The following is a 14,123-nucleotide window of genomic DNA, read 5'->3' as shown; positions in this document are numbered from 1 at the left end:
CCAACCCACTGCTGGAGGCCTTTGGGAATGCCAAGACCGTGAGGAATGACAACTCCTCACGCTTCGTGAGTTGTTACTCGTTACAACTGTCAACACCAATTTGAATATTCTTGCTGTCTAGATTGGTAAAATAAATCTCATTTGAGACTTTCCTGCTGCTTTCAGGGTAAATTCATCAGAATCCACTTTGGTGCCACAGGCAAACTGGCTTCTGCTGACATTGAAACTTGTAAGTGACTTCCAGACCTGATCCCATTCCTTCCTCCCTTTCCACCTCCGTATTCTTTCTCAGACCTGACTCTGTCCTACCTTCCTTGCCAGATCTGCTGGAGAAGTCCAGAGTCACTTTCCAGCTCAAGGCGGAAAGGAGCTACCACATCTTTTATCAGATCATGTCCAACAAGAAGCCAGAGCTGATTGGTAGGAAAGATCATTAAGTCCTCCAGGCAAAGGTCATGGAACAACTTTGAATTCATCTCCATGTCGATTGCATTTGACCTGGCTCTGTTTTGTCCTTCTTTTCAGAGATGTTACTGATCACCACCAACCCCTATGACTATCTGTACGTGAGTCAAGGCGAGATCACAGTTCCCAGCATTAACGACCAGGAGGAGCTGATGGCCACTGATGTAAGTAGCAGAAGTTTTCTCATGGGAAGTTTCATTTCTCTGACGTTTAACAGCTGGGATACTCACCTTATCAACTCTTTTGTCAGAGTGCCATTGACATCCTGGGCTTCAGTGCTGATGAGAAAACAGCCATCTACAAGCTGACAGGGGCTGTCATGCACTATGGGAACCTGAAGTTCAAGCAGAAGCAACGAGAGGAGCAGGCAGAGCCTGATGGCACAGAAGGTACCAGCACAACCCATCCCAGAGCACGGGAGATAGTGAACACTCACCGAGTTGAAGGCAGCATGTGAGGGTCAGAGTGATTGACTCAGCCTGTGCGCTTCCCCAGGGCCAGTATTGTAGAATAGCAGTGGGTCCTAGCCAGAGGACTTCTCTGCAGGAAATCAAATCTGGTTATTTTGAATAATGAAGATTATAAGGTCCGGAGTCCCCCATAGAGTGCTGCCATTACTACCTATCCCTTTTTTATCTTTAATAATTTTATGTTTTTTACTGGAATTGCCCTTTGATGAAGGAACAGTGATGTCTACTGTAACAACAATATTTTTGTTGTTCAGTTGCTGACAAGGCTGCCTACCTGATGGGGCTGAACTCAGCAGACCTGCTCAAGGCTCTCTGCTACCCCCGAGTCAAGGTGGGGAATGAATACGTCACCAAGGGCCAAACTGTGCAGCAGGTAACAATAACCCTCTCTTTGTGGATAGGTTCTCTGGACTTTTCTCTTTTGTCCTGCATGATAACTACCCTCTTTCTGTTTCACATTTTAGGTATACAACTCAGTGGGTGCCCTGGCAAAGGCAGTGTTTGAGAAGATGTTCCTGTGGATGGTTGTTCGTATCAACCAACAGCTGGACACGAAGCAGCCCAGGCAGTACTTCATTGGTGTCCTGGACATTGCTGGCTTTGAGATCTTTGATGTAAGAAACAGAGGTTTATTAGCACACTTGTTAAAATCACATTGCTATGTGACAAAATATTTCAGAAGGAATGCTGCTGGTTTGTTGGTTTTTTTGGTTTTCTTTTTTTGCTTATTTTTTTTTTTTAATAAATGGTTTGATCTTTTATAGTGTATCTAGAGCATGCTGATATCCACAGGGTTTTAACTGGAAATAGGTTTTTGTTTTGTACATATGCCAATGAAATCCTTTGGTTTGGACTCGATGATCTTAAAGGTCTCTTCCAACCTAGAAATTCTGTGATTCTGTGAAGTGTAGATTTTTTGCTGAAGGCTTGGCACATGATTTGAAATCAACATTTGTGAATGTTGGATATAGTGTTGTGTTGTGGAGACTCTCCTGTAACTGAATTAGTGCAGTCTAGTAGATATCAAAGCCGATAAAATCTGAGTTATTAAAATTATCTAAGCTTCTAGACTAATAAATATATGGATAAAGTTCAGGTTGAAAAACACTGACAGAAATTTCAACTTCTAGATCAATTGAGACGAAGTACTTACTGATCCTCCAGGGTTTGGTACACATAGGCAGCCCTGTTCTTTAACTTAAAAATTTACATCATAATAATCTTGGTTTCTAATTGTGCAGTTCAACAGCCTGGAGCAGCTGTGCATCAACTTCACCAATGAGAAACTGCAACAGTTCTTCAACCACCACATGTTCGTGCTGGAGCAGGAGGAGTACAAGAAGGAGGGCATTGAATGGGAGTTCATTGACTTTGGCATGGACCTGGCTGCCTGCATTGAGCTCATTGAGAAGGTATTTCTGTATTTCACAATGTGAGGAAATTTTCAGAAATGCATTCATTTCATATATATTTTTAAATGCAGCTTGAAATGGTAAATATGATACAGCAGATACATCAGTTTGTATTCTTTTTTGATTTGCTGAACAGAAGAATTCCCAAGAGCAGTGATATTGTCCCACTCAGGAAGTTATTTCATCTCTAAGTCTTTCTGCCTTTTCACCTTGCCGTCTCTCTCCTTCCTTGTGATTTCTGCCAGCCCATGGGCATTTTCTCCATCCTGGAAGAGGAGTGCATGTTCCCCAAGGCAACTGACACCTCTTTCAAGAACAAGCTCTATGACCAGCACCTGGGCAAGTCCAACAACTTCCAGAAGCCCAAGCCTGGCAAGGGCAAGGCTGAGGCCCACTTCTCCCTGGTGCACTATGCTGGCACAGTGGACTACAACATCACTGGGTGGCTTGACAAGAACAAGGACCCTCTGAATGAAACTGTTGTGGGGCTGTATCAGAAGTCATCCTTGAAGACTCTGGCCTTACTCTTTGCCTCTGCTGGAGGAGAGGCAGGTCAGTTCTCTGAAATTCACATTTCTATGTTTACTTATTGACTCTGCCAGAGCCATGAATATCAGCTATTGTTCTTTTCCATATTCCATTCTTATCATGACCAGTCTATATGAAAAAAACTTGGTCTTTTGATGTTGTAAAACCATCTCTTTTTTCCCTTTTCTTTTTTATTTTTGGTGTTCTTCAGAGGCTAGTGGTGGTGGTGGTGGTGGCAAGAAGGGAGGCAAGAAGAAGGGTTCTTCTTTCCAGACTGTCTCAGCTCTTTTCCGGGTGAGTACCAAAGTCATTCTCTCTTCTTCTTTCCTGGTTTCGTTTTTTTTTTTGTTTGTTTTGAATTGAAGATCGTAAAACCTCACTCTAGCAGCAATAAGGCCATTAAACTGCAGTTGTTAACATTTTTCTCTATCAAGAATAATTCTTTGGTTATTCATAAATGACCTGACAGCAGGTCAGCAGAGGCCAGCTGAGGAAGATATAGATATATTCCCCAGTCTCATTAAAACACATTGCAAAGTTTTGTGACTTTCTCTCCTGCTGAAGATTGAAAGACAGAAGAAAACTCACATTAAAAATAGCTATATTTGGGAAATATAAATCTGTTAATGTTTTACAAGATTTTTCTCACATCTGAAAGTGTAACTGAGGAGGTACTATTTGTTAATTAAAAACCTTTATTCATGAACCCACAGGAGAATCTGAACAAGCTGATGACCAATCTGCGGAGCACTCACCCCCACTTTGTGCGCTGCATCATCCCCAATGAATCTAAAACACCTGGTAAGAACCCCAAGCAGAAATAAAAAACAGTGTGATGCAGCCATTATTCTCTATATTTTATCATGAATTATCAAATAATTGCCTTACTGCTTAGGTGCCATGGAGCACGAGCTGGTGCTGCACCAGCTGCGCTGTAACGGCGTGCTGGAAGGGATCAGGATCTGCAGGAAAGGGTTCCCCAGCAGAATCCTCTATGCTGATTTCAAACAGAGGTCAGTTTCCTTTCTGATTTCCATTCTGTTTTTCCTGACAACTTTACTGCCAACTCTTTTATCACTTGGGGATATTTTTTAACACTAGCTCTTTGTGGCTATAACTAGAAGAAAAGGAAATGTTGAGGTGTGAAACAAAAGGCAACATATATGACTTGGAAAAGAAAAATTGTTGACTAAGGAAGAGTGTCAGGAGTCCTCAGTGACTGCTGTGGCATCTGAGCATGGAAGCACAGTAGAACTGCAGAAGCCAGTGATTACAAGATTAATAAATGTAGACTGGGATTGGTAGCAGCAGGTTCTCAGGTAAAAATGACAAACCATGAGTTCCTTGGCCATTGCATCAGCCATAAGTTTCAGGCGAAGAGGTTTTTCTCCAGTACAAAGGGTATAGGAAAGTGGCAATGTTCCTCTCAAGCAATTTTCCACAGCATAGTTTAAGTACAAGGATATGGATTGAACTCCCTGGCAATCAATGTCTTCTTCATTGTGGCTGGTCCCCCAAAAGCTGGAAAAGTTTCCTTAAATTTGTTACCAGGTTAAGACTTCATCAGAAGGGTATCTCTAAGCGAGGGATGAAATTCCAACTTCCTTAGCCTGATTCTGCTGCAAACACTGCTCTTGGTTTCAATAAACAGAACATTCTTATGACTGGACATTGTCTATTTCCTCTAATTCCACAGATACAAGGTGCTTAATGCCAGTGCCATCCCTGAGGGACAGTTCATCGATAGCAAGAAGGCTTCTGAGAAGCTCCTTGGGTCAATCGATGTGGACCACACCCAGTACAAATTTGGACACACCAAGGTACAAACCCCCCCATTCACTGACTGCCTGGGCTTTGCTCTCTCTGCCTGACAGTGATGTGCTGCAACGTTCTCTCTCTCAAGGTGTTCTTCAAAGCTGGGCTGCTGGGACTCCTGGAGGAGATGAGAGATGAGAAGCTGGCACAGCTCATCACCCGCACCCAGGCCAGGTGCAGGGGCTTCCTGATGAGGGTGGAGTACCAGAGAATGGTGGAGCGCAGGTACACCTTCCTCTTCTTCAGTTAAAGAGTCATTTTGCTCATGGGAAAGTGTTCACACTCATCAGACTGAGAATATTCATTGCACTTTTTACTTACGCCTCAGAGAATCCATCTTCTGCATCCAGTACAACGTTCGTTCATTCATGAATGTCAAACACTGGCCATGGATGAAGCTGTTCTTCAAGATCAAGCCCTTGCTGAAGAGTGCAGAGTCTGAGAAGGAGATGGCCAACATGAAGGGAGAGTTTGAGAAAACCAAGGAAGAGCTTGCAAAGTCTGAGGCAAAGCGGAAGGAGCTGGAGGAGAAAATGGCCTCCCTAATGCAGGAGAAAAATGACCTGCAGCTCCAAGTGCAATCTGTAAGTATTGTTAGTGCATTTCATCCAGGTATCCTCACACCACATAACTCTCATGTTACACAATAAATTGTCTGAGAAAATATTTTAATATGAATAATGGAAGGTAGAATTCAGACCACTCAGTGTCACCTTTGTAATAAACCTTTAATAAGGTTCTAGACTTTTGGAATGAGCGTGTATGCGCATAGGTCTGCTTCTCCAGGTTCACCGCATAACATCCAGTGTAGTCACTGGAGATTTAGAATTTACAGTTAGCAGAGTCTGTGGAGCAGTTCATTTGACAACTTTCTCTGGTTTCAGTTGTTTGGCGAAAGACCTCTATACCATTTTATATGATACATGGTATGTCACCTGTCTTTCTGCAACCACTTTTCCAGGAGGACAAAAAAAACCTCTGCATTCTGTCACAGCCCTGTAGGTACCTCCTAAGTCCACTGTGAGACCACGGGACTGGTCAATATCTAAACATTACCTTGTGTATTTAGATATTTGCTTCACAGATTCAAAATAAGCTCAGGTTCAAATTGAAACGTTTGATTGCACCTAGACTATATATCAATTTATCTCACTCAAAGAAAATTATTACAATGTCAGTCTTGCCAAGAAAATCTTACAAAAAGAAAAATAAAAAAACACTACACATTTACATACAGTACTTAATTTTCAAAGAAAGTAATCTAAACTCTTGAATATAAAAGAACAGCAGGATATTATCATCATATCCATAGGAAAAATAGGAGGCAATATATGATGAGAGTAAAAAAATGAAACAGAATAAAAACCTAATCTGATTTAAAAGAGTCTGTGCAAAAAAAGAAAACTTCCTAGAAGAAAACAAAAGATAATAATTCCATGTTTCTTTTCCTCAGTGAGAAATATGATTTCTCTATTCAGCTTTTAAAAACAGTTGTGATTATCAAACAAATCCATGTTTCTCTAATAGGAAGCTGATGCTTTGGCTGATGCTGAGGAAAGGTGTGACCAGCTCATCAAAACCAAAATCCAGCTGGAAGCCAAAATTAAGGAAGTGACTGAAAGAGCTGAGGATGAAGAGGAAATTAATGCTGAGCTGACAGCCAAGAAGAGGAAGCTGGAGGATGAATGTTCAGAGCTGAAGAAAGATATTGATGACCTTGAGCTCACACTGGCCAAGGTGGAGAAGGAAAAGCATGCCACCGAAAACAAGGTATGAGGTAGAACCTGTCACTCACACTCTAGAAAATGGGCTGTGTGCTATTACAAGACTTCTATATCTACTTCCTTGATTTATATTTGCTCCCTTCTTCCTTAAGGTGAAAAACCTGACGGAGGAGATGGCAGCTTTGGACGAGACCATTGCCAAGCTGACAAAAGAGAAGAAAGCCCTCCAAGAGGCCCATCAGCAGACCCTGGATGACCTGCAGGCAGAGGAAGACAAAGTCAATACTCTGACCAAAGCCAAGACCAAGCTGGAACAGCAAGTGGATGATGTAAGCACACAGACATAGAGCAGGAACAGGACAGGTATGGAGTCCAGCCTGGCTGGCAGAGGCCTGATGGTCTTGTTGTGTTTAGCTGGAAGGGTCCCTGGAGCAAGAGAAGAAACTGCGCATGGACCTGGAGAGAGCTAAGAGGAAACTAGAAGGGGACCTGAAGCTGGCCCAGGACAGCATCATGGATTTGGAGAATGATAAGCAGCAGCTGGATGAGAAACTGAAGAAGTAAGTGTGTCTCTGGGGCACCTGAGTGCTGGGCTGCAGCACTTGTCTTTTTTCTTGGAGCTCTAACACAGTTCACTTGGCCCAAAGGAAAGACTTTGAAATCAGCCAGATCCAGAGTAAAACTGAGGATGAACAGGCCCTGGGCATGCAACTTCAGAAGAAGATCAAGGAGCTGCAGGCAAGTCCCTGTTCCTTGCCCTGCCTTGCTCAGGCTCAGCTGAGGCAGGAGGGGGGCACGGCTGTGAAGGCTCCCTGCTGTTCTGCAGGCCCGCATTGAGGAGCTGGAGGAGGAAATTGAGGCAGAGCGAACCTCTCGTGCTAAAGCAGAGAAGCATCGCGCTGACCTGTCCAGGGAGCTGGAGGAGATCAGCGAGCGCCTGGAAGAAGCAGGAGGGGCCACAGCAGCTCAGGTGGAGATGAACAAGAAGCGTGAGGCAGAGTTCCAGAAGATGCGCCGTGACCTGGAAGAGGCCACGCTGCAGCACGAAGCCACGGCTGCAGCCCTGCGCAAGAAGCACGCGGACAGCACAGCTGAGCTGGGCGAGCAGATTGACAACCTGCAACGCGTGAAGCAGAAGCTGGAGAAGGAGAAGAGTGAGCTGAAGATGGAGATTGACGACTTGGCCAGTAACATGGAGTCTGTCTCCAAAGCCAAGGTACACAATTATTTTATTGATTCATTGACCTTGTGGACTGCAACGCAATCCTTGCTCCTTGCTTTCTTTAGCGTGTGGATGGGTAAGTCATCGCTTTCCATATGCTGAAACACAGGCCAACCTGGAGAAGATGTGCCGCACTCTGGAAGATCAGCTGAGTGAGATTAAGTCCAAGGAAGAAGAACATCAGCGCATGATCAATGATCTCAATGCTCAAAGAGCTCGTCTGCAGACAGAGTCAGGTGAGACACCCACATCTACATGTGCAGATCAATAATGTCTCAGAGTTATTGCAAAAATACTCTTCTTGGCACGTGATCTTTTCAACACACTTTGTGTCCCATCTTCTGAGAAATGCTTGAAAGGGGATCATAAATTTGACCATGGACTGCAAATTATCTGGTTTTATATCTCCCAATGTTTGAAGTGTCATCATAAATGGCATTAATACTGTTGTATATCTCTAATTTTCTCAGGTGAATATTCACGTCAGGTGGAAGAGAAAGATGCTTTGGTTTCTCAGCTGTCAAGAGGCAAACAGGCTTTCACCCAGCAGATTGAGGAACTCAAGAGGCATTTAGAGGAAGAGATAAAGGTGAGAAGGCTTTTTCCTAAATATATGAAATCAGTTAATCAAAAAGATAAAAGGGACAAAAATAACCCCTTAGATAATGGAGTGCAAGTTTTCCCATAGAAGCACTGCTTCTCTTTCCCTGCAGTCTATCCATTAATTCTTCAGTAATTCTTTTGCAAGTTCACATACCTTTCCCATAAGATATCTTTCTAAGATCTTCTCATTAAGAAGATTTCCCAAGATATTTCCATTAAATTTCCCACTGTTTTTTTTTCTTTTTTTCACCAAGGCCAAGAACGCCCTGGCCCACGCCCTGCAGTCCGCTCGCCACGACTGTGACTTGCTCCGGGAACAATATGAGGAGGAGCAGGAGGCCAAGGGGGAGCTGCAGCGAGCCCTGTCCAAGGCCAATGGTGAAGTGGCCCAGTGGAGAACCAAATACGAGACGGACGCGATTCAGCGCACGGAGGAGCTCGAGGAGGCCAAGTACGTGGGGAATGTGGAGAATACTGTCAGGGACTAAGAATGGAAATTTGAGGACCCCTCTGTGACATTGTTGGGAAGAAGTCAGTATTCCGCTTTGAGTGGGGTCACAAAGAGACAAAATATGACAGAAAGTAGGGATACATTAAGGAAAAGCAGAAAGGTACAGAATAGCAGAGAGAGGCCAGCAGAAAGGGAGCTGCTGCAGGATTGCTCCAGAATTCAGACATGGAAATAGAGAGGCTGTCTGGGAGAAGTCTTACACCCCCTTTTGAATGTGGATCACACAGTACCAAGAGGTTAAGCTTACTCTTGTGAAAAACATGCTGCTTCATGCCACAGTCTTACTTATGATTACCGCTTCCCAGGAAGAAGCTGGCCCAGCGGCTGCAGGATGCAGAGGAACATGTTGAGGCTGTCAATGCCAAATGTGCCTCCCTGGAAAAGACAAAGCAGAGGCTGCAGAATGAAGTGGAGGACCTGATGATTGATGTGGAGAGATCCAATGCTGCCTGCGCTGCTCTGGATAAGAAGCAGAAGAACTTTGACAAGGTCTCTTGGCCTCCAGCACTAGCCCTCCTGGCCAGAGCAGGGCCCCGGGATGGCCACAGCCCTACTGACAGCCCGTTTCTCTTCAGATCCTGGCAGAATGGAAGCAGAAGTATGAGGAAACGCAGGCTGAGCTGGAGGCCTCACAGAAGGAGTCGCGCTCTCTCAGCACGGAGCTGTTCAAGATGAAGAATGCCTATGAGGAGTCCTTGGACCACCTGGAAACAATGAAGCGGGAGAACAAGAACTTGCAGCGTAAGTCCCTGGCGCTCTGCTCCTCCCTGGCCTTTCTCACTGTCAGCCAATACCACCATTGTTCATGGCTCTGTGCCTGCAGGTCTGCAGAGCTGCCTGTCACCTTGGTGGGACAGGGCCCTTCCCTTTCTGCTCTGTGCCTGACCGTGCCATTGATCTTTGTTCCCACAGAGGAGATTTCCGACCTCACGGAGCAGATTGCGGAGGGAGGAAAGGCAGTTCATGAGCTGGAGAAAGTGAAGAAGCAGATTGAGCAGGAGAAATCTGAAATCCAGGCTGCTCTCGAGGAAGCTGAGGTACGTGACCACAACCACTGGCATCTGCAGTAAAGAAATGAGGAAATAGGGCTGAAAAGGCCTGGGTTGTTCTCTCTTCTGGCTGGGGACTACAGACAGCTGAGATATCACAAAATATTTTGCAATTCCCTAGCATGTAAGAAGAACTTTTAGGAATCTTATCAATGTTTGTGTCCACTTTTCCAGGCCTCCCTGGAACATGAGGAGGGGAAGATCCTGCGCCTGCAGCTTGAGCTCAACCAAGTGAAGGCTGAGATTGACAGGAAGATAGCAGAGAAAGATGAGGAGATTGATCAGATGAAGAGAAACCACCTGCGAGTCGTGGACTCCATGCAGAGCACCCTGGATGCTGAGATCAGGAGCAGGAATGAAGCCCTGAGGCTGAAGAAGAAGATGGAGGGAGACCTGAATGAAATGGAGATCCAGCTGAGCCATGCCAACCGCCAGGCTGCAGAGGCACAGAAGAACCTGAGAAACACCCAGGCTGTGCTCAAGGTATGGCACAATGTGCTGATTTCTGACACAGCTAAATTTTTTTTCAAAGTTACAACTATTTTGGTTTTTAAGTAAATGGGAAAATAGGAAATACAGAAATCGAAAACATACGTCTACCAGTCTATTGTATCTCTCTTTCCAGGATACTCAGCTGCACTTGGATGATGCTGTCAGAGCACAGGATGACCTGAAGGAGCAGGTGGCCATGGTGGAGCGCAGAGCAAACCTGCTGCAGGCTGAAGTTGAGGAGCTCCGGGCAGCCCTGGAGCAGACGGAGCGGTCGAGGAAATTGGCTGAGCAGGAGCTTCTGGATGCAAGTGAGAGAGTTCAGCTCCTCCACAGCCAGGTCAGTTAAAAAACATGGTTAGCATTTATACTATTGCTCCATACGTGTAAATGAACATAAGACTGGCAGAACTGTAACAGGGTTTTGTTAAATGCAGGGGCTTTCACAGTAAATAAGAAGTAATAGGTGATAGATAATATTAAGACTTTTGTTTCAGATGTAGATAGAGTATGACTTTCAGTAGAATGCAGTATAGATACCTTAATAAATGCAGAGAATTTTGTGAGGTTCTTACTCTTTTTTTTTGAGTTCAACACCTTCCACATTTCCATTTCAGACTTTAAAGGCAAATGTAGGCTGACCATGAACAATATAGGACCTCCCTAACTCTGTCATTAATGTAATGTAACAATGTCACTATAATTATTCTATAAAACCATCTCAAAGTTTTATGGTCGCTAGAGTGAAAATGGTAAGGAAAGCATTTTTTCATTTTTTAGTCTAAATTCCTTCTTTGTTGTCTGAGAAAAGACTTCTTAGAGGATGCTCAAGAAATACCAAAGTACATCACACTTGAGAAAATAATAGCTACAACAGTAGTTCTCTTAGAATCCAATGTGACGTGATGGCATAATCTATATTTAAAAAAAAAACACTAAAGCTGTACTTGATATGACACTGCAAGCTAATAAAAAAAAGTCATGTTCATACTCTTCAACAGAACACCAGCTTGATCAACACCAAGAAGAAGCTGGAAACAGACATTGCCCAGATCCAGGGTGAAATGGAGGATACCATCCAGGAGGCCCGCAATGCTGAGGAGAAGGCCAAGAAGGCCATCACAGATGTGAGTTGGGCGCTCCTGGCATTGCTGATGGTGAATGTACTCTCCCCCAAATATCTCCAGCCCCAAAATGGCTTTGTCCCTTTGCTCTGATCAGGCGGCCATGATGGCAGAGGAGCTGAAGAAGGAGCAGGACACCAGTGCCCACCTGGAGAGGATGAAGAAGAACCTGGACCAGACGGTCAAGGACCTGCAGCACCGTCTGGAAGAGGCTGAGCAGCTGGCACTGAAGGGAGGGAAGAAGCAGATCCAGAAGCTGGAGGCCAGGGTGTGTGGGGCTGGGGCTGTGCCTGAGGGAGCATGTCCCTCCTTGGAGAGGCATTGCCAGGGAAGCTGCAGGGATGGGCTTGTCCTTGCAGGTGCGGGAGCTGGAAGGGGAGGTTGATGCTGAGCAGAAGCGCAGCGCTGAAGCCGTGAAGGGTGTGCGCAAGTACGAGCGGAGGGTGAAGGAACTCACCTACCAGGTAAGGCAGGAGCTCTGCTGCTCTCACAGGGCTTTCTCTCAGTGAGTCACATTTTCTCCCCACCATCCCCAAGGGCAATTGTTAACCTCACGTGATGCAGAACCAGGAATTGACTCTGTATTCTGTTTTCCAATTGCTTTAGTCTGAGGAAGACAGGAAGAATGTCCTGAGGCTGCAGGATCTGGTGGACAAGCTGCAAATGAAAGTGAAATCCTACAAGAGACAAGCTGAGGAGGCTGTAAGTACCAGTTTGTCCAAACCAGACTTTCTTTTGGTGGAGGAGGAATTCTATATTCATGTTTTCCTCTGTACTGCTTTTTGAAACCTTGACTGTTTTGATGCAACACGATGATATTTTGATACAATGGCGATTGTGAGAATAAGACTTGCTGAGTTTGGGAGGAAATATACCTTCCCAACCCTATGTGTTTTGCTGTAAGCCTCATTTCCCACTCTATTTCTTTGCTTTTACCTTGCCCTGGATGCCAGAAAGAGCTGTCCGTCTGTGTATTCAGGACTAGGGCATGAACTCTTCCTAGACCATGCTGTGTATAATGTCTTTTTGACATTCCAGTATTCTTTTCTCTTCTGACACACACAACACCCTGAGCAGCTTCTCATCATGGTTTCGAATCTGCTCTGCTAGCCCAGCTGTGGCTTTGAATTTTTGTTTGCCCAGTTTTCTGGTAATAAACATCCACATGCTGCTCATTGTTTTCACAACTGCCTTTCCCCACACAGGAGGAGCTGTCCAATGTCAACCTCTCCAAGTTCCGCAAGATCCAGCACGAGCTGGAGGAAGCCGAGGAGCGGGCTGACATTGCAGAGTCACAGGTCAACAAGCTCCGAGCCAAGAGCCGCGAGATTCATAAGAAGATAGAAGAGGAAGAATGAGGCTCCCAAGACTAAAAAGTGACCTGAGGCATGCATAAAATGTGAACCTCTGTGTTGCTTTCTTCAGTAATTATCATTTGTGTCTAGGTAATAAAGACAGTAGAGACCCTTGCATACGAACAGTGACTATGATGTTTTATTTATTAATTTATTCTAGTATTCATTACTTTTGAAGTACCTGTACACAGTTTATCCTCACATTTAAAAGTATATCAAACAGCAAAGCATTTTTACATTTGCATTTTTAAAAAATGCATGAAGAACGGTAATAATTCTATGGATTTTTTTCTTCCTCTTGTAATGAGAAGTATGCATTTTTTTGATGGGCTAAGACTACATTGTTTCAAGTGATTTTCATCTTCTTAGGAAAAAAAAATAACAGGAGTAAAGATTCCTGAAGCATTTAGCATACACACACACACACACACACACATATATATATATAAATTTGTAAATAATTATTAATTGAAAATATTGCTTATTTGGTTAAGATTAAAAGTAGGGGAAACTCAAATTTCATTCCAAGAAGTGACAAGCAGTCAAACCAACATGGTGAGGAAGTGACATGAAGAGATATCTCCACTCCCTTTCTCTGAAGTAATTCTATATCATGCACAGCACAAAATTATATCCATTCACATGTAGGATGAGTGAGAAGAATCCACATTTAAAATACTATGGAAGAAAGAATAGCTAAGACTGAGGACTCTATTTATAATTTCAGTGAAACCTTCCACTGCCTTCCTCGATTCAACCCTTTTGCTCTGTCCACAACCTAACTGTTCTGTCTATTGTCATTCTCAACACACTGCGCCTGCTCATTTTTCTAAGAACTGATTATTAGCCCACAATATTGTATTTTGCATTAGCTGAATGAGACAGTCAACATTCATATATTGATTGGAAGAGTAAGATAAAGTACAACAGTGGTTGGATGAGATATCTAAATACTGATCACACTTTATAGATGGGTAAGTAAATTAGATGGTTTGGGAACACATTCAATGTGTCTAAGGGCCTGGTAAATTAGAAGCAAAGCTGGATAGGTTCTCCTGCTGCTGATAAACTTGTTTTTGCCAGACGCAGAGTGAGAAACTGACATAGTTGGTATTTTTTGTCAAGCTTTAGCAGCTCTCTCAAACTTGCTGTTTATTTAAAGCAAGCCCTAAACATCTTTGGGCACCCCACCAGAACTGTCAGTCCCCAGCTGACCTTCATATGTCCCTTTTGGATATCCTTTCTAATCCTTCAGTCAGTCTTCAAGTGCTGTAAAACCACTGCTTTAATATTATAAACATTCCTAATTAAATATAAAAGTAACATTTGAGCACCAGATGACAGCTGGAGCTGGGA

The 14,123-nt window shown here is 44.0% G+C and overlaps 1 protein-coding gene across 1 annotated transcript in view; it reads left to right on the top strand.

Moving 5' to 3' along the window:
- The window catches only part of LOC119709395 (myosin-1B-like), a 46,290-nt gene extending 33,400 nt beyond the window's left edge, over positions 1-12,890 (top strand). The window contains exons 7-38 of the mRNA XM_038157109.1: positions 166-229; positions 322-420; positions 526-629; positions 716-854; positions 1,190-1,308; positions 1,400-1,549; positions 2,177-2,347; positions 2,593-2,899; positions 3,087-3,169; positions 3,589-3,676; positions 3,771-3,888; positions 4,572-4,695; positions 4,779-4,915; positions 5,019-5,274; positions 6,218-6,460; positions 6,567-6,743; positions 6,829-6,974; positions 7,062-7,152; positions 7,241-7,630; positions 7,746-7,872; positions 8,107-8,225; positions 8,494-8,690; positions 9,056-9,239; positions 9,326-9,491; positions 9,663-9,787; positions 9,974-10,282; positions 10,425-10,628; positions 11,290-11,415; positions 11,510-11,680; positions 11,772-11,876; positions 12,019-12,114; positions 12,618-12,890. Of these exons, the coding sequence (XP_038013037.1) occupies positions 166-229; positions 322-420; positions 526-629; positions 716-854; positions 1,190-1,308; positions 1,400-1,549; positions 2,177-2,347; positions 2,593-2,899; positions 3,087-3,169; positions 3,589-3,676; positions 3,771-3,888; positions 4,572-4,695; positions 4,779-4,915; positions 5,019-5,274; positions 6,218-6,460; positions 6,567-6,743; positions 6,829-6,974; positions 7,062-7,152; positions 7,241-7,630; positions 7,746-7,872; positions 8,107-8,225; positions 8,494-8,690; positions 9,056-9,239; positions 9,326-9,491; positions 9,663-9,787; positions 9,974-10,282; positions 10,425-10,628; positions 11,290-11,415; positions 11,510-11,680; positions 11,772-11,876; positions 12,019-12,114; positions 12,618-12,770 (5,088 nt within the window). The 3' untranslated portion in view covers positions 12,771-12,890. The remainder of the gene's footprint in view (positions 1-165; positions 230-321; positions 421-525; positions 630-715; positions 855-1,189; positions 1,309-1,399; positions 1,550-2,176; positions 2,348-2,592; positions 2,900-3,086; positions 3,170-3,588; positions 3,677-3,770; positions 3,889-4,571; positions 4,696-4,778; positions 4,916-5,018; positions 5,275-6,217; positions 6,461-6,566; positions 6,744-6,828; positions 6,975-7,061; positions 7,153-7,240; positions 7,631-7,745; positions 7,873-8,106; positions 8,226-8,493; positions 8,691-9,055; positions 9,240-9,325; positions 9,492-9,662; positions 9,788-9,973; positions 10,283-10,424; positions 10,629-11,289; positions 11,416-11,509; positions 11,681-11,771; positions 11,877-12,018; positions 12,115-12,617) is intronic.
- The last annotated feature ends 1,233 nt before the right edge of the window (positions 12,891-14,123 follow it).

This window comes from Motacilla alba, chromosome 18 (assembly GCF_015832195.1).
Source record: "Motacilla alba alba isolate MOTALB_02 chromosome 18, Motacilla_alba_V1.0_pri, whole genome shotgun sequence".
NCBI classification, from domain to species: Eukaryota; Metazoa; Chordata; class Aves; order Passeriformes; family Motacillidae; genus Motacilla; species Motacilla alba.
Note: the sequence above shows the minus strand (reverse complement) of the source record. Positions and strands in the feature narration are given on the sequence as shown.